Raw genomic sequence first — 20,000 nt, 5'->3', positions numbered from 1 at the left:
TAATCCTAATAACAAAAAACCTGCAGGTATGGTACACCAAACTAATCTATCGTCTCTGACGTACAGACTTCACCAAGAAAACTTTTGAAAAGCAAAAATTGATCGTAATCCTGAAGACTATATAACTGAAAAGTCTGAAAGTAGGAGACGAACGCCTGAAAATGTGGTCACCGATATGGCTGGTGACTCGCAGGCGCCAGCAGCGACAAACCTCACTGCCCCAAGGCCCAGCTCAGGCTTAGGTCCGTGTTGGCCACGTTATTTTTTATCCACTCATCCATCTCCTCCTGTATCTTCGGCGATAAGTGGTTCTTCCATTCCCTTGTCGCACCTACAACATGAGAACCTTGTTACTACAGTCTATGAATACACACACACTCTCTCTCTCTCTCTCTCTCTCTCTCTCTCTCTCTCTCTCTCTCTCTCTCTCTCTCTCTCTCTCTCTCTCTCTCTCACACACACACACACACACACACACACACACACACACACACACACACACACACACACACACACACACACACACACACACACACACACACACACACACACACACACACACACACACACACACACACAGGAAAATCAAGGGAATCCCAAGGCCCAGTGGAAAACCATAAACTCTCTACTTGGTAGAACAGGCAGTGGAGGAAACAAGAACACAATTGAACTCAAGCCTGAATGTATTGAGATGTCTAACGTATTTAACGAACACTTCCTAAAGTTAAGTGATGACGGACTAACAGGAACAGACAATGAATATTATAAGAGGTACTTAAACACCCCTCCTCAATTCTCTCTCTACTTGCCACCAGCATATGATAAAGAAGTAGAAAGCTTCAGGATATGACGACATATCACCACTGGTATTAAAGAGTGTACGTACACTAATATCTAATCCACTCACTCACATAATTAACCTCTCCTTGAAATCTGGCACCTTTCCAGATTCTATAAAAAAAGGCCAAAGTAATCCCTATGTATAAGTCTGGGAAAATAAATGATATTAATAATTATCGCCCAATTTCAATACTGCCAGCTGTTGATAAAATATTCGAAAAAGTAATTGCCGTTCGTCTGATAAACTACATAGAAAAATATAATTTGCTTACTTAATACCAACATGGGTTCCCAACAAACCGGTCCACCGAGTCTGCAATACTACAGTTTGTCAATAATGTTTATAAATTTTTGGAAGAAAAGTACCATGCAATTTGGTTTTTCAACGATTTACCAAAAGCTTTTGACACACTTGATCATAAAATCCTACTTAATAAACTGGAGCATTTTGGTGTTAGGGGCACTCCACTAGACCTGTTCAGAAGCTATCTCACCAATAGATCACAATCTGTTTTTTGTAACATGAATTTCTCACCATCTGTTTCGGGGTGTACCTCAAGGTTCTGTTTTGGGGCCACTTCTGTTCCTGATATATATTACCGATACTGTAAATGTTTGTTAAGAACTAAAATTTGTTATATATGCTGATGATACAAACCTCTTGTTGGCCAATCGAAACATACAAAGTCTTCACGAAAATTTGGAATTAGAATTAAAATCAGTATATAAATGGGTACAATATAATAAACTAAAGTTAAATGTCTCCAAAACTAAATATATGCTCTTCCAAAATCGATCAGTAAAAAATCATATACCAGCATTATAATTACATCATGTAAACCATATGAAATTTTTAGGGGTAATAATTGACGAGAACCTCAACTGGAAATGTCACATAGATGAAATTTGCTTTAAACTTTATAAAATATGTGGTCTACTCTACAAAGTACGTCACAGTCTATCAACAGAGGCTATGATCAGCATATACTCGTTCCTCTACAAATTAGTTACGGCCCAGAAAAAAAAAATCGCTTGATGTATATTTTTCATTCCTAAATTTGACTCAACAGCCCCTATTTTCTCTACAACTAAACTTTTGAAATATGATGTTCTTCATAAATATTTTACTTTATTACTTGTATTCAAAATGGTGCGAAACTGTGGAGGAAATAACATCTTTAATATTATCGACAACCCAAGAAATACTACAAGTAACAATGTTGATTTGTACTGCCCCCAATTTAGAACAACGCTTTGTAAACACAGTGTAAAAAAAACTTTGTTCAACTGCAGCAAATGAAATGGGCAAAGTGGCATAAATAAGTAATAATTTCTTTGTAACAGGATAATTTTGTGAGCACTTCTCATATGTATCAAGTACAGCATTTGGCAAGGAACTTTTAGGTACAGACGATCAACATGATCTCCGCATTCTGAATTGAGTGACATAATCATGTAGTATATCATCTAGGCCCAGAACTGGATCATTTATTAAAAGGAAGTCTTCGTTCATCAATAGTACCCGTCCGATACGCGTATTAGACAAGTCAGCGAGGCGAAACTCGCGGAGCGTGAACAAACTATAGTGTAAATACTTGTTATGGGGGAGTATTTCACGTTTTTTTTTCTTTTTAGCTTTAAACATTATTTTTATGTTAACGCGAACTGGTAGATATAATCATTCATCTATTCATTTTAATAATAATGGTAATAATAACTAGACGCATAGCACTCGGAGAGTGCACACCTCTGCCAAAGATCGTCCTGAAAATTGGTATGGGCATCAACTGTGATCCTATGCATCATATGGAAGCATTTGTTTCGAAATTTAATGTAATCCTATTTTTTTGGAAAACTTGATCTTGGGCGAACTTTTCGAGGTCAAGATCAAAGGTCAAGGTCATGCTAGGTGCATCATATGGAAGCATTTGTTTCGAAATTTGATGAAATTCTATTTTTTGGAAACTTTGACCTTGGGCTAAATTTTCGAGGTCAAGGTCAAAGGTCAAGTTCAAGGCCATGCAAGGTGCGTCTTTCCATGAGCTAAAATATGAACCAAGTCTAAAGTCTCTACGACGACGAGAACCGAAGTTATGGCCAATCTGACGTTTTGTGCGACCTTGACCTTGACCTTTGACCTTTGACATAAAAAAAATTCATTGGTTATTTTTTGGATGGACCCGAAGCTTCCCTAAAAAAATGGTTTAGATATCCGCAAAATTGTGCACAGGAGACTGCTCCCGAACAAACAAGCAAATAAATAAACAAACTGACCGGACCGAAAATATAACCTCCTCCCAACTCCGTTGGCGGAGGTAATAATGATAATAAAATAATTATCATTATTGTTATCAGTTTCGTAATTAAAAAGATATATAATATTTTGGGGGGACACGTGACCAGGTGACCCCCCCCTCCCTCCCCCTTGGATCCGCCATTGGCTGCACTACAACACTATACAGGAGATGAGTGACGAGTGTTGGCTTCAGCGATACTCACCTTTACGGAAAAAAATATCTGCACTGTCTTTGAGTGAAGTTGCAAGTGGATGATTGCCTCGAGACTTCATGGCCTTGAAGGAGGTGTATTGCGCCGTCTGTGGAGGTGTTAACCGTGTGTACATAAAATTATAACTGTAAGAAGCCAACCACAATGTTTGATGTTTAAGTAAAAGACCTCAAGCTCCTTTTTTTTTTTTTTTGCAACAAAGGAGACAGCTCAAGGGCACAATAAAAAGTAAACAATAATAAAATAAAAAAAAGCCCGCTACTCGCTGCTCACAAAAAAGAATCCAAAGAGGTGGCCGAAAAAGAGGTCAATTTCGGGAGAGGTGTCCAGATATCCTTCTCTTGAAAGAGTTCAAGTCGTAGGCAGGAGGAAATACAGAAGAAGGAAGATTGTTCCAGAGTTTACCAGCTTGAGGGATGAAAGAGTGAAAATGCTGGTTAACTCTTGCATAAGGGGTTTGGACAGTATAGGGATGAGCGTGAGAAAGTCGCGTGCAGCGGGGCCGCGGGAGGGGGGGAGGCATGCAGTTAGCAAGCTCAGAAGAGCAGTCAGCATGAAAATATCGATAGAAGATAGAAAGAGAGGCAACATGGTGGCGGAAATTAAGAGGTAGAAGACTATCAGTAAGAGGAGGAGAGCTGATGAGACGAAGAGCCTTAGACTCCACTCTGTCCAAGAGAGCTGTGTGATTACAGCCCCCCCACACGTGAGATGCATACTCCATACGAGGGCGGACAATGCCCCTGTATATGGATAGCAACTGTGCGGGGGAGAAGAACTGGCGGAGACGATACAGAACGCCCAACCTCGAGGAAGCTGATTTAGTGAGAGACGAGATGTGAAGTTTCCAGTTAAGATTTTGAGTTAAGGATAGACCGACGATGTTTAGTGTTGAAGAAGGTGACAGCTGAGTGTTGTCGAGGAATAGGGGATAGGTGTTTGGAAGATTGTGTCGAGTTGATAGGTGGAGAAATTGGGTTTTGAGGCATTGAAGGACACAAGGTTCCTTTTACCCCACTCGGAAATGATAGTAAGGTCTGAGGTTAAGCGTTCTGCAGCCTCCAGCCTGGAGTCATGTAATTCCTATTGAGAGGGTTTTCTGTTGAAAGAAGTTGAATAATGCAGAGTGGAGTCATCAGCGTATGAGTGAATAGGACAGTTTGTTATGGAAAGAAGATCATTGATGAATAACAGGAAGAGAGTGGGTGATAGGACAGAGCCCTGTGGAACACCACTGTTAATAGGTTTATGAGAAGAACAATGACCGTCTACCACAGCAGAGATAGAACGGCCGGAAAGGAAACTGGAGATAAAGGAACAGAGAGAAGGATAGAATCCGAAAGAGGGCAGTTTAGAAAGCAAAGACTTGTGCCAGACTCTATCGAAAGCTTTCGATATGTCTAGTGCAATTGAGAAAGTTTCACCGAAACAGCTAAGAGAGGATGACCAAGAATCAGTTAAGAGAGCAAGAAGATCGCCAGTAGAACGCCCCTTGCGGAGCCCATATTGGCGATCAGATAGAAGGTTAGAAGTGGAAAGGTGCTTTTGAATCTTCCGGTTAAGGATTGATTCAAAAGCTTTAGGTAGACAGGAAAGTAAAGCTATAGGGCGGTAGTTTGAGGGATTGGAACGGTCACCCTTCTTAGGCACAGGCTGTACGAAAGCGTACTTCCAACGGGAAGGATAGGTAGATGTTGATAGGCAGAGGCGAAAGAGTTTGACCAGGCAGGGTGTCAGCACGGAAGCACAGTTTTTAAGGACAATAGGAGGCACTCCATCAGGTCCATAAGCCTTCTGAGAGTTGAGACCAGAGAGGGCATAGAAAACATCATTAGGAAGAATCTTAATAACAGGCATAACGGAGTCGGTGGGGGGATGAGTATGAGGAATATGCCCAGAATCGTCCAGAGTGGAGTTGTTACAGAAAGTTTGAGCGAAGAGTTCAGCCTTAGAGATAGAGGATGCGGCAGTGCTGCCGTCTTGGTTAAGAAGAGGCGGGAAAGAGGAAGAAGTGAAATTGGAGTAGATATTTTTGGCTAAGTGCCAGAAGTCTCTGGAAGAATTAGAGAAAGCAAGGCGTTGACATTTGCTATGGATAAAGGAGTTTTTGGTCAGTCGAAGAATAGATTTGGCACGATTCCGGGCGGAAATGTAAAGGTCATGGTTAGCGGGAGTTCGAAAGGGTACTTTTTGTGAGCTGCCTCTCTATCTTTGACAGCACGAGAACAAGCGTAATTAAACCAAGGCATGGGGAGTAGAGAAAGTGTGTGGAATGTATGCCTCCATCCCTGAGACAATTACCTCTGTGATGCGCTGGGCACACACAGAGGGCTCTCTATCCTGGAAACAGTAATCATTCCATGGGAAATCGGAAAAGTACATCCTCAGGTCGTCCCACCGAGCTGAAGCATTTTTATTTTTTTTTACAACAAAGGAGGCAGCTCAAGGGCAGAAACATCGCCTCTTCGGTGGGTCCAGAGGATGTACAGGAGCGATAGGACAGAATACAGAAATAAGGTTGTGATCGGAGGAACCCAACGGAGAGAACAGTTTGACAGAGTAAGCAGAAGGGTTAGAGGTAAGGAAGAGGTCTAGTATGTTGGGCCGGTTTCCAAGACGGTCGGGAATACGTGTAGGGTGCTGAACCAACTGCTCTAGGTCATTGAGGAGAGTAAAGTTGTAGGCTTGTTCACCAGGCTGGTCAGTGAAAGAGGATGAAAGCCAAAGCTGGTGGTGAACACTGAAGTCTCCTGGGATGGAGATTTCAGCGAAGGGAGAGTGGGTCAAGATGTGCTCCAGTTCAGAATTCAGGTAGTCAAAGAATTTTACATAGTTAGTAGAATTAGGTGAAGGATAAACAGCACAGATGTATTTAGTAATAGAATGACAATGAAGTCTTAACCAGATGGTGGAAAATTCAGAAAAGTCAAGGTCGTGGGCACGAGAGCAAGAGATGTCGTTACAACATCCAGCTTTGGATTGAAATTGAGGATAGAGATAGTAGGAGGGAACAGAGTAGAGATTGCTGTCAGTAGCCTCAGAAACCTGTGTTTCGGTGAGGAAGAGAAGGTGAGATTTAGAGGAGGAGAGATGGTGTTCCACAGAATGAAAATTAGAACGAAGGCCGCGAATGTTGCAGAAATTGATAAGAAAAAGGCTCGAGGAGTTATCAAGACACCTCTCAGGTCGGCAGCCAGAAGAGGAGTCCTACCTGGGGGAATTTGTGGTCCCCCCCCGCCAGGCGGGGACTCCGAGGCACTGTTGTTGAACGCCATTTTGAATTTTGAATTTTGGGAAAAGGTGTGCGTGCTGTGTGAATGTAGTGTGGTGTGGATAGAGAGAGGATCTGTCTTTAGAGAGCATGCTGAACTACACTGTGGTGTAGCTGAGACAATAGGGAAACGGTTAACGAGGTAATGGGAAGGGTCTATGGAGGGCCTCAGCACCCTCCTCACTTCCCATATATAACTCACCGGGAGTGGCTTACGCCCGTTCGGTAGGTGTCTTCCTACCTACTCCAATATAACAACATAACAGTAAACAACACCATATCAAACACTCACGGCCTCGAGGGTCTCCTGGCAGAGGGCTGTTCCAAGGAACTCGTTAACTCTTCCCAGCTGCTTCATGATGTCGGCTTTCATATCCTCGTAGAAGACAAAGAGCAGATTGGGGTGGTGCCTCTTCTCCCACGCCTCCTTCACGTGCGGCCAGTACGGGCTATACATGACTGAAAAGGTTTTGAAGTAGAAAAGCTAAAGTCTTTTCAACAGCCTTTTTTTTATACAGCAGAGGAGTCAGTTCAAGGGCATAAAAAAAAGGAAACAAATGTGAAAAAAAAAGCCCGCTACTCACTGCTCCTAAAAAGAGTTAGAGGAGTGGCTGAAAGATAGGTCAATTTCGGGAGGAAAGGTGTCCTGATACCCTCCTCTTGAAAGATTCAAGTCGTAGGTAGGAGGAAATACAGATGAAGGAAGATTGTTCCTGAGTTTACCAGCGTGAGGGATGAAAGAGTGAAGATGCTGGTTAACTCTTGCGTAAGGGATTTGGACAGTAAAGTGATGAGCTTGAGTAGAAAGTCGTGTGTGGCGAGGCCGCGGGAGGGGGGGAGGCATGCAATTATCAAGTTCTGAAGAGCAGTCAACATGAAAATATCGATAGAAGATAGAAAGAGAGGCAACATGGCGTCGCAATTTAAGAGGTAGAAGACTATCAGTAAGAGGAGGAGAGCTGATAAGACGAAGAGCTTTAGACTCCACTCTGTCCAAGAGAGCTGTGTGAGTGGAGCACCCCCACACGTGAGATGCATACTCCATACGAGGGCGGACAAGGCCCCTGTAAATGGATAGCAGCTGTGCGGGGGAGAAGAACTGGCGGAGACGGTACAGCACGCCCAGCCTCGAGGAAGCTGATTTAGTAAGGAAGAGATATGAAGTTTCCAGTTGAGATTTTGAGCTAAGGATAGACCGAGGATGTTAAGTGTTGAAGAAGGTGATAGTTGAGTGTTGTCAAAGAATAGGGGATAGTTGTTTGGAAGATTGTGTCGAGTGGATAGGTGGAGAAACTGTTTTTGAGGCGTTGAAGGACACCAGGTTCTTCTTGCCCCAATCGGAAATAATAGTAAGGTCTGAGGCTAAGCGTTTTGCTGCCTCCAGCCTGGAATCATTTAGTTCCTGCTGGGTGGGTCTTCTATTAAAAGAAGTTGAGGAACGCAGAGTAGAGTCATCGGCGTAAGAATGGATGGGACAGTTCGTTTTGGAAAGAAGATCATCAATGAACAACAGAACGAGATCCCTGCGGAACACCACTATTAATAGGTTTAGGGGAAGAACAGTGACCGTCTACCACAGCAGAAATAGAACGGTCGTCTACCACAGCAAAAATAGAACGGTCAGAAAGGAAACTTGAGATAAAGGTACAGAGAGAAGGACAGAAACCGTAGGAGGGTAGTTTGGAAAACAAATATTTGTGCCAGACCCTATCAAAGGCTTTTGATATGTCCAGCGCAATAGGAAAGGTTTCACCGAAACGGCTAAGAGAAGATGACCAAGAGTCAGTTAGAAAGGCAATTAAATCACCAGTAGAACGTCCCTTGCGGAACCCATACTGGCGATCGGATAGAAGATCAGAAGTGGAAAGGTGCTTTTGAATCTTCCGGTTAAGGATTGATTCAAAAGCTTTAGATACCCAAGAAAGCAAAGCTATAGGACGGTAATTTGAGGGATTGGAATGGTCACCCTTAGGTACAGGCTGTATGAAGGCATACTTCCAGCAGGAAGGAAAGGTAGATGTTGACAAACAGAGGCGAAAGAGTTTGACCAGGCAGGGTGTCAGCACGGAAGCACAATAGGAGCAATAGGAGCAATAGGAGGCACTCCATCAGGTCCATAAGCCTTCTGAGGATTGAGGCCAGAGAGGGCATAGAACACATCATTCGTAAGATTCTTAATAACAGGCATAAAGGAGTCAGAGGGGGGATGAGTAAGAGGAATATACCCAGAATCGTCCAGAGTGGAGTTTTTAGAGAAAGTTTGAGAGAAGAGTTCAGCCTTAGAGATAGATGAGACGGCGGTGCTGCCGTCAGGACTAAGGAAAGGAAGGAAAGATGAAAAAGTGATGTTGGAGTTGATGTTTTTGACTTGATGCCAAGTTAATCATATTTTTTTTTTTTACAATAAAGGAAGCAGCTCAAGGGCAAAATATAAAAAAGAAGTAATATTGAGAGAAAAAAGCCTGCTAAACACTGCCTCTATAAAAAATGGTTCAGAAGAGTGGGCAAAAGAGAGGTCAATTTCGGGAGGAGAGGTGTCTCGATACTCTACTCTTGAAAAAGTTGATGTCGTAGGCTGGAGGAAATACAGACGAAGCATGGTTGTTCCATAGTTTACTTGTGAAAGGGATGAAAGAATTAAGATGCTGATTAGATCTAGCATAAGGGAATTGGACAGTATAGGGATGAGCTAGAGTAGAAAGTCGAGTGCAGCGGTGCCGCGGGAAGGGGGGAGGTATTCAGTTAGCATGTCCAGAAGAGCAGTCAGCATGAAAATATCGATAGAATATAGAAAGAGGTAACATGTCGGCGGAATTTAAGAGGTAGAAGACTGTCAGAAAGAGAAGTTGATGAGACGAAGAGCCTTAGACTCTACTCTGTCCTACCCCCCCCCCCCCCACACCCACACACACACCCACACACACCTATGAGATGCATACTCCTTACTAGGGCGGACAAGGCCCCTGTATATGAATAACATCTGGGAGGGGGAGAAGAACTGGTGGAGACGATACGGAACGCCCAACCTCGAGGAAGCTGATGTACGTAGTGAGAGAGAAGACTATGAAGTTTCTAGCTGAGATTTTGACTTAAGGATAGACTGAAAATATTTATTGTAGAAGGTGACAGCTGATTGGTATCGAAGGATAAGTGAAAGGTATTTGGAAGATTGTCTCCAGATGGTAGGTGGAGCAACTGAGTTTTTGATTCATTGAAGGACACCAAGTTCTTTTTGCCCCAATATATATATATATATATATATATATATATATATATATATATATATATATATATATATATATATATATATATATATATATATATATATATATATATATATATATATATATATATATATATATATATATATATATATATATATATATATATATATATATATATATATATATATATATACACACACACACACACACACACACACACACACACACACACACACACACACACACACACACACACACACACACACAGGTGTCCTGATAACTCCTCGAACCTCCTCCTTATCAATTTCTGCAACATTCGGGGTCTCCGTTCTAATTTTCATTCTGTGGAACACCATCTCTCCTCCTCTAAACCTCACCTTCTCTTCCTCACCGAAACACAGGTTTCTGAGGCTACTGACAGCAACCTCTACTCTGTTCCCTCCTACTATCTCTATCCTAAATTTCAATCCAAAGCTGGATGTTGCGCCTACGTGCGCAACGACATCACTTGCTCTCGTGCCCACGACCTCGACTCTTCTGAATTTTCCACCATCTCGCTAAGACTTCATTGTCATTCTATTACTAAATACATCTGTGCTCTTTATCTCTCACCTAACTCTACTAACTATGTAAAACTCTTTGACTATTTGAACTCTAAAGTGGAGCGCATCTTGACCCACTCTCCCTTCGCTGAAATCTCCATCTTGGGAGATTTCAATGTTCACCACCAGCTTTGGCTTTCATCCTCTTTCACTGACCAGCCTGGTGAACAAGCCTTCAACTTTGCTATCCTAAACGACCTAGAGCAGTTGGTTCAGCACCCTACTCGTATTCCCGACCGTCTTGGAGACAGGCCCAACATTCTAGACCTCTTCCTTACCTCTAATCCTTCTGCTTACTCTGTCAAACTGTTCTCTCCGTTGGGCTCCTCCGATCATAACCTTATTTCTGTATCCTGTCCTATCGCTCCTATACATCCTCTGGACCCACCGAGGAGGCGATGCTTCTGGCATTTTGCTTCAGCTCGGTAGGACGACTTGAAGATGTACTTTTCCGATTTCCCGTGGAATGATTACTGCTTCCAGGAGAGAGACCCCTCTGTGTGTGCTCTGCGCATCACAGAGGTGATTGTCTCTGGAATGGAGGCATACATTCCACGTACTTTCTCTACTCCTCATGCTAAAAAGCCTTGGTTTAGTCACGCTTGTTCTCGTGCTATTAAAGACAGAGAGGCAGCTCACAAAAGGTTCCAGAGCCTTCGAACTCCCACTAACTTTGATCTACCCACTAACTTTGATCTATACATTTCAGCCCGGAATCGTGCCAAATCTTTTCTCCGACTTACCAAAACTTCTTTTATAAATAGAAAATGTCAACACCTTGCTTCCTCTAATTCTTCCCGTGACTTCTGGCATCTAGCCAAAAATATCTCCTCCAATTTCACTTCTTCCTCTTTCCCTCCTCTCCTTAACCCTGACGGCAGCACTGCCGTCTCATCTGTCTCTAAGGCTGAACTCTTCGCTCAAACTTTCTGTAAGAACTCCACCTTGGACGATTCTGGGCATATTCCTCCTACTCATCCCCCCTCTGACTCCTTTATGCCTGTTATTAAGATTCTTCCAAATGATGTTTTCTATGCCCTCTCTGGCCTCAACTCTCAGAAGGCTTATGGACCTGATGGAATGCCTCCTATTGTCCTTAAAAACTGTGCTTCTGTGCTGACACCCTGCCTGGTCAAACTCTTTCGTCTCTGCCTATCAACATCTATCTTTCCTTCCTGCTGGAGGTATGCCTTTGTACAGCCTGTGCCTAAGAAGGGTGACCGCTCCAATCCCTCAAACTACCGCCCAATAGCTTTAGTTTCATGTCTATGTAAAGCTTTTGAATCAATCCTTAACCGGAAGATTTAAAAGCACCTTTCCACTTCTAATCTTCTATCTGATCGCCAATATGGATTCCGCAAGGGGCGTTCTATTGGCGATCTTCTTGCTCTCTTAACTGACTCTTGGTCATCCTCTCTTAGCAGCTTCGGTGAAACTTTCTCTGTTGCGCTAGACATATCGAAAGCCTTCGATAGAGTCTGGCACCAGTCTTTGCTTTCTTAACTGCCCTCTTTCGGATTCTATCCCTCTCTCTGTTCCTTTATCTCCAGTTTCCTTTCCGGCCGTTCTATCTCTGCGGTGGTAGACGGTCACTGCTCTTCCCCTAAACCTATCAAAAGTGGCGTTCCACAGGGCTCTGTCCTATCACCCACTCTCTTCCTGTTATTCATCAATGATCTTCTTTCCATAACAAACTGTCCTGTTCCCTCGTACGCCGACGACTCCACTCTGCATTATTCAACTTCTTTCAATAGAAGACCATCACAACAGGAAATACACGACTCCAGACTGGAGGCTGCAGAACGCTTAACCTCAGACCTTGCTATCATTTCCGATTGGGGCAGAAGGAACCTTGTGTCCTTCAATGCCTCAAAAACTCAATTTCTCCACCTATCAACTCGACACAATCTTCCAAACACCTATCCCCTATTCTTCGACAACACTCGGCTGTCACCTTCTTCAACACTAAACATTTGCGGTCTATCCTTAACTCAAAATCTCAACTGGAAACTTCATATCTCCTCTCTCACTAAATCAGCTTCCTCGAGGTTGGGCGTTCTGTATCGTCTCCGCCAGTTCTTCTCCCCCGCGCAGTTGCTATCCATATACAGGGACCTTGTCCGCCCTCGTATGGAGTATGCATCTCACGTGTGGGGGGGATCCACTCACACAGCTCTTTTGGACAGAGTGGAGGCTAAGGTTCTTCGTTTCATCAGCTCTCCTCCTCCTACTGATAGTCTTCTATCTCTTAAATTCCGCCGCGATGTTGCCTCTCTTTCAATCTTCTATCGATATTTCCACGCTGACTGCTCTTCTGAACTTGCTAACTGCATGCCTCCCCCACTCCCGCGGCCCAGCTGCACACGACTTTCTACTCATGCTCATCCCTTTACTGTCCAAACCCGTTATGCAAGAGTTAACCAGCATCTTCACTCTTTCATCCCTGACGCTGGTAAACTCTGGAACAATCTTCCTTCATCTGTATTTCCTCCTGCCTACGACTTGAACTCTTTCAAGAGGAGGGTATCAGGACACCTTTCCTCCCGAATTTGACCTTGGTTTTGGCCACCTCTTCTGATTCTTTCATGGAAGCAGCGATTTTTTATTATTGTTTTTTTTTTGTGCCCTTGAGCTGCCTCCTTTGTTGTAAAAACACACACACACACACACACACACACACACACACACACACACAAATACATATATATATATATATATATATATATATATATATATATATATATATATATATATATATATATATATATATATATATATATATATATATATATATATTTTTTTTTTTTTTTTAGTGTCCGTGGTGCAGTGGTTAGCTGTATTCATTTACGAATCCTGACCCGCGCTGTTGTCTTACAGGTCGTCCTGCTCTTTGTCGTCTTTTTCTTTGGGAATATAAACAGTGGTAACCCGTATGTCACACCGGCTCTGTGTTCCGGGGCAATGGGTCATCACAGGCTCAAGTGCCAATGCAACGAAGTGGATCTGCGTGGCCACGCACAGGTACTGCATATGTCCTCAACCTCACCTATTTATCTTATTATGTTTTTGTTCTGCGTAATATTATGGTAACCGCAGAGGTTATTTTTTACCCAAATAGTTTAAACATTAACTAACAATTATCTTTCATGAAAGAGTTGTAGAATTTATCTTTGTCGGCGTCAGACTGAAGGCGGCCATTCATCTTGCTGAAGTTGAACCCTGATACAGCCGCGTCCTTCGGGTTTCTTGCCACGTACACAACCTGCAGCGAGACGGCATAGGCTAGAAGTACTAACGCCTGGACATGCTTGGTCGATGATGCTGGTGTTTATATTGAGCAGTAAAGCTTTTGCTCATAGTAGTAGCAAGCATATTTGTGAAGACGAGATCTTCGAATTAATAGATTCAATGAAAGTGTTTATCAGTATACATTGATTTTACTATGAGGATGAAGCGAGCTCTTCCATGAGTATAACTCTATGAATTGGAGACACCCAAAAGGGACAGAATGGCAATTCAGATATTATGTGGAAATCAGTAAAGACAGAAAATCATATGGCAATCTGATTCGTAGTTAGTTGCAGGAGGCGGACGGTACACTAACATCAGACAGAGATTGAGATCTTTGGAAAAGGCCTTTATCTTGCAGTAGACTGTTAATGGCTGAATCTGAAGATGTTTTAAAAAGATGATGATGATGAAAAAGTAGAGATAAAAATCAACCTTTGAACAGTGACATACACCACTAACCTTTACTTTCTCGAGGATACTTTTCGGCAAGAGGGTGAGCGGGTAATGGGTCTTCATGAGGCGAGGACTGGGAAGGTCTTCTGCTAATAGTAGAAATAAACCATCTTCACTCTTCCTGTTCGGGTACATCTCCTTGAACGCCTGGTCCGGCAGGTGTGGATGGTCATCAGCCGGTATTTTGTCACGCAACATATCCATACTAAAATTAATAATAAATTGGCATGTAAAATAACATAAATACATATTATAAGGATTATAGATAGCTACTTTTACTCTTATACTTTTTGTTTTACATGAGCAAAGTTAGAGACAAATACCAAAGTTGCGGACAACGGAATAGCCAATCGAGCTTCGTCATTGGATCGTCTAGCTTTAGGTTGTGAATCATTGCCCAGATGATCTCCTGCATCCAGGTGGTGCCGCACTTTGGGAAGGTCACCAGCAGGATGTCGTCTGGCCGAAACTGTGTGGAGTGATGGCAGTGATAAGCAAAGATTATGAGCAGAGTGACACAGATTTGATCGATCGTTATGCTGGACACGTGTAGTGTTTGCTTGTGTAGGCTTTGTAAGGAGGAGAAGCAGATGCGAGCATATAACAGAAAGTGCGGGTGTGTGTATAGCTTACCTCCATGTTGTATATCTTGTCGAGGAAGGTGGTCGCGGTGCTTGGGTACAGCCACCCCTCGGGCAGAATTCGGACCATTCCGTGGCGGAAAATGTCGTAGTCAATATCTTTTAGCTCCTCTTCGCCCACCTGTTCCACCTCGTGTCCACTCAATAACCGTTTACTCATCGCGACGAACCGTTAAGGCTTATCGTACATGCGCTTAGCGTCACTTCTTACCTCGCCGGCGGCCAGCGGAACTTTGTTTGTGTAGCGCGGTGGGAGCGTGGAGGCTTGCGGTTCCTATTACGCAAATTATCGTATTTTATGCAAGATAATATGAGAAATTAATTGCCCAATCTCACGGGTGCAAGACATTCTAATAAAATATGTTTAGATATGACCTATACTGCGGCAGTTTCGATGTAATACCAATAATGATTAAGTATTAACTGATACAACACACACACACACACACACACACACACACACACACACACACACACACACACACACACACACACACACACACACACACACACACACACACACACACACACACACACACACACACACACACACACACACACACACACACACACACACACACACACACACACACACACACACACACACACACACACACACACACACACACACACACACACACACACACACACACACACACACACACACACACACACACACACACACACACACACACACACACACACACACACACACACACACACACACACACACACACACACACACACACACACACACACACACACACACACACACACAGCGGCTCCTGCATGAGCCAAGCAAGATGGAGACACTATAAACACTTGCCTGCGCTACAACGGGCTGGGGCCGGTCATTAGGCCCCAACAATAAAGTATATCTGCGCCATAGGCAGAAACATTAAAAAAAAACGCAAGTAAAAACTTTCGGTAATAATGATAAATGTAATTTCCTTGTATTGACAATTAGTGTTTACCTGTCCTGCGGGCCTCAGCCTGATCAAGTTGTTTGCACCTGTAGGAATCACCTCCTAAGGTAATTGAATATTGATGGGACAGCGACACTGTTATGAATTAGTGTGTGTGTGTGTGTGTGTGTGTGTGTGTGTGTGTGTGTGTGTGTGTGTTGGTGGGGTTGTGTGAAGGGTTTGTTTTAAATTGACACTTTATAACAATAGCTCCTCCTCCTCCTCCTCCTCCTTCTCCTACTACTACTACTACTACTACTACTACTACTACTACTACTACCATCAATACTTATACAATTGCTGCCTCTACTACTACTACTACTACTACTACTACTACTACTACTACTACTACTACTACTACTACTACTACTACTACTACTACTACTACTACTACTACCACTACTACTGCTACTATTACTACTATTACTACTGTTATTGCTATTATTATTATTATTATTATTATTATTATTATTATTATTATTATTATTATTATTATTATTATTATTATTATTATTATTATTATTATTATTATTATTATTATTATTATTATTATTATTATTATTATTATTATTATTATTATTATTATTATTATTGTTGTTGTTGTTGTTGTTGTTCCCCCATTTTCATCTTCATTAGTTTCACCTTCATGTCCACTTGTTATCTCCATCTTTTATCTCTAGCATCACAATTATTTCCACCATCATAATCGGCATCAACAGGAGAGTATTCATGAAATATTTAACTTTTTTTTTGTCGCTGAGGAAGCCGATGTGAAGAAGGAAGAAAGATGAGATGAAGAAGAAAAAAAAAAAAAACAGAAAAGGACGAGGAGGCGATAGGGTTGAATCAAGGCAGTAGACCGGCGTGTTAAGAGTTGCTGGAGTTACCACGTTACCTTATTAGCCGTTTGGGAATGTTATCTTATCAACCGTGTGGCAAATGTTACCTTATTAACCGTTTGGGAATGCACTGCTTGAAGGGAGCGTCAAAGGGGGGGGGGGGGGCGCTCTTCCTTCCGCAGCCATCGCCTTCATTAATCATCCTTAGGGCGGCCCGGAACAGGGAAGGAAGCGCTGGGGTCCTGTGTGAATCCTGAATGATGGAAACTCTAATAGGACGCATAACGGATGACCTGACTTAGCCCACTGATCCTCCCCACACCCCAGTCAGTCGTTTCACTCAGTCACTTAAGTCTCGCCTTGTCGTGTGTTAGGCTGCATGCTTGCCTTCATTAACCTGCTTTCAGTTAATATGCGTTGGTGAAGAGGCTCATCTCCCTCCTACTCCCGCGCATGCAGCTGCCGCACACTGGCGTCGACACACACACCTCTCTCCCAGCTACTAATGCACACGCTCGTCCATACTTATATTTAGGGTTGTCCGACTTCATTTTTTGGTGTGTGCGTATGTGTGTGCGTGGCTTTATATGACAATTGCATTTGCTGGGTATTGCTTAGTGATTTATTTTTTAGCCTTGTTAACAGAAAGAAAACAATGAGGCAAGGAAGTAGAGTCAGTTAAGCAATACATTCAGTAACTTTTGGCTTCTTTGCGGCTTTACTTTTATATTTTTTATCCTTCTGAATTTCCATCCAAGTAAGTTATTGATTCTAGATAGCTTATAAATGCAACTTTTGTTCTGCCGAAGAGTAACACAGAGTATATGCAGCCGCAGCCGCCTTATCTTTTAATCGTTTTATTTTCTCTCCTGTCATTCGCCTTATCAGAGCTTGCATCATTCAGGATACACCCCAGAACCCCCAGCCCTTCCCTGCTCTTAAGGTGAAGCATAAAGAAATGGGGCGGAAAACACTAAAGCTATTGATGACCGTCAGTTAATTAATAGCCATGGACAAAGTGATTTGGAATTCTGGACTGTTTGATACATTGGGGCTGGTGGAATGAGAGAGAGAGAGAGAGAGAGAGAGAGAGAGAGAGAGAGAGAGAGAGAGAGAGAGAGAGAGAGAGAGAGAGAGAGAGAGAGAGAGAGAGAGAGAGAGAGAGAGAGAGAGAGAGAGAGAGAGAGAGAGAGTTACGTGGGTTTAGCATTATCCCTACAAAGAGATTAAGTGCCGGAAAAAAGGGGTCTTTGGAGCAGCTTCCTTAAAAGCTTTAATATTTAGTGGTGCGTCTTTTTTCTTCTTTAATGGTGAGAGCGTGTACTTAAAGGCGTAAGATTCCATACCTCTTTGTGTATTGTATGATATTTGCCATGAAGTCAGTGAGTAAGTCAGTAAGTCAGTGTCTTAGTCATTCATTAATTAATTCATTCATTCATTCAGTCAGTCAGTCAGGCAGGCAGGCAGGCAGGCAGGTAGGAACGATAAGCAGAGTCAATCAGGAAGTCAGTTATACAGTCAGCCAATTTTCTATTTTGTCAGTTAGTCAATCAGTTAGTCGGGAATGTAGTAAGCCAGTTAGTTGATCAATCATTCGCACAGTTAATAAGTCAATAAACCAGTCAATCAGCTGCTCATTTTTTGCCAGCAACTAGTGTTTGTTAATCAGGGTGGAAATTTGACAGTTATTCATTTAGCATTTACCTAAATCATTTTATTAGTTAGTCTGTCGATCTCTCCCTCACTCATTCAGTAGTCATTCATTCAGTCACACCGTCAGTCAGTTTGTCAGTCATTTAGTTAGTCAGTCAGCGAGTTAGTCATTCAATCAGTCTTTCAGTCAGTCAGTCAGTCATTCCCTCATTCATTCCCTTATTCATTCATTCAGTCACACCGTCAGTCAGTCAGTCGGTCATTTAGTTAGTCAGTCAGCGAGTTGGTCATTCAATCAGTCTTTCAATCAGTCAGTCAGTCATTTTCTCATTCATTCCATTATTCATTCATTCATTCAGTTAGTCAGTCAGTATGGCAATCAGACAGGTGATGAGGGGGCGGCATAAGTCCGGCGCACAATACCAACCACCGCACTGCATTTTCCGAGCACATCACGGAGGATCAGTGGCGAGGAAAACAGTGCTGCCCTGACTCCCACCCGTTTGGAGGGAGTCGCGTGTGTGTACGAGTCGGTGGGGGCTCTGCGGGCCACGGCGAAACGAAGATAAATAAAGAAGGATAACTGGGGCGCCTGGGAGGAGAGGGGAGAAAGATGGAATGAGAGAATGTGAAGGAGAGAGAGAATTAGAGAAACACAAAGACTCAGACACAGACAGGCGCATAGACAGACACAAAAACACGTACACAGACACTGGCCGATCGACACAGACACTCATACACAGACAAATAGACAGACATACACATTGCGACACATATGCACAGCCATAGATAAACATACAGACGCATTTATAGACAGAATTAGCTCCAGCGAAAGGGACATACAGTGAGTTATAGAGGCAGACAGACACAGGCGTACACAGGACTAGCAACATCCCCATGACCAGGTAAATATGCTCCTAAGGCTAATTGGCTGGCCCACAGGTGTTTACACAGGTGTGGTGTGAACAAGGTTTGCCTGATGCCCTTATTGTCCGGAATGCAGTGCAGGTTATGGCCGTGAATGTGCAAAGTTTTGTTTTATAGTGCTCTGCCGTACTGATATTGCTTATGTAATGTGGGCAAGCGTTGTGTTAAAAAAGATAGTGGGTGTATATTTTTTCAGTATATTTACGTACTGGATAAAAAAAAAAGGATTCTTTATTTTACATTTAAAGTCCAAATTCACCGGTTTTGTATTGTTTAAAATGAAACTTAAACAAACCAGAAGGCTAATACAGTTTGAATTGTTGTCATTCTTATAAGTAATTTTAGTGTCAGATATTACCTTTGATGTACGGTCGATGGCTTCACTATAATTGACATCTGGACATGTTTTTAAAAGACTAACTGGCACACTAATTTAGGGTGTTTCAGGATGTAATCGCATTGCCTGAATCGTTCTCAGTAGTGTATTGAATTAAAGCCATACGTTTTTACCGCCGCTTTGCAATCCTGATATTAGTCTCGACGATAGGAAATACCGACCAACATATTTGCCTCCTTATGCTCTAAAAGTAGGAAAATATGGAAGCAGTTTCAGCACGAATGAGAATAGAATCCGTCACTTCCACCTCCATGCGTTCCTCGCCCCGATGCCTCCTCTGATGCGTTTTGTGTCGTTCTGGTTCTGAGCTGTTACTCCCAGACCTGACCCCTCGCGCCCCACCCACGCAGCCCTGCCCCACCAGTCCACCCCGCCCAGCCTTGCCCATC

General features: G+C 42.8%; 1 protein-coding gene across 2 annotated transcripts in view; it reads right to left on the bottom strand.

Moving 5' to 3' along the window:
- Positions 1-15,053, bottom strand: part of LOC127003759 (sulfotransferase 1B1-like) — a 15,458-nt gene extending 405 nt beyond the window's left edge. Inside the window, exons 1-7 of one of the 2 annotated variants that reach the window (XM_050870765.1) lie at positions 14,823-15,053; positions 14,513-14,658; positions 14,196-14,394; positions 13,581-13,707; positions 6,912-7,078; positions 3,340-3,436; positions 1-331 (exon numbers count right to left, since the gene is read on the bottom strand). The exon at positions 1-331 is cut by the window's left edge and continues 405 nt beyond it. In XM_050870765.1, the coding sequence (XP_050726722.1) occupies positions 213-331; positions 3,340-3,436; positions 6,912-7,078; positions 13,581-13,707; positions 14,196-14,394; positions 14,513-14,658; positions 14,823-14,990 (1,023 nt within the window). In that variant the 5' untranslated portion in view covers positions 14,991-15,053 and the 3' untranslated portion in view covers positions 1-212. The remainder of the gene's footprint in view (positions 332-3,339; positions 3,437-6,911; positions 7,079-13,580; positions 13,708-14,195; positions 14,395-14,512; positions 14,659-14,822) is intronic. The other variant, XM_050870766.1, reaches the window with a different exon arrangement.
- Between the last annotated feature and the right edge of the window lie 4,947 nt (positions 15,054-20,000).

This window comes from Eriocheir sinensis, chromosome 26, assembly GCF_024679095.1.
Source record: "Eriocheir sinensis breed Jianghai 21 chromosome 26, ASM2467909v1, whole genome shotgun sequence".
NCBI classification, from domain to species: domain Eukaryota; kingdom Metazoa; phylum Arthropoda; class Malacostraca; order Decapoda; family Varunidae; genus Eriocheir; species Eriocheir sinensis.
The sequence above is the reverse complement of the archived record's forward strand: the minus strand, read 5'-3'. Positions and strand labels throughout refer to the sequence as shown.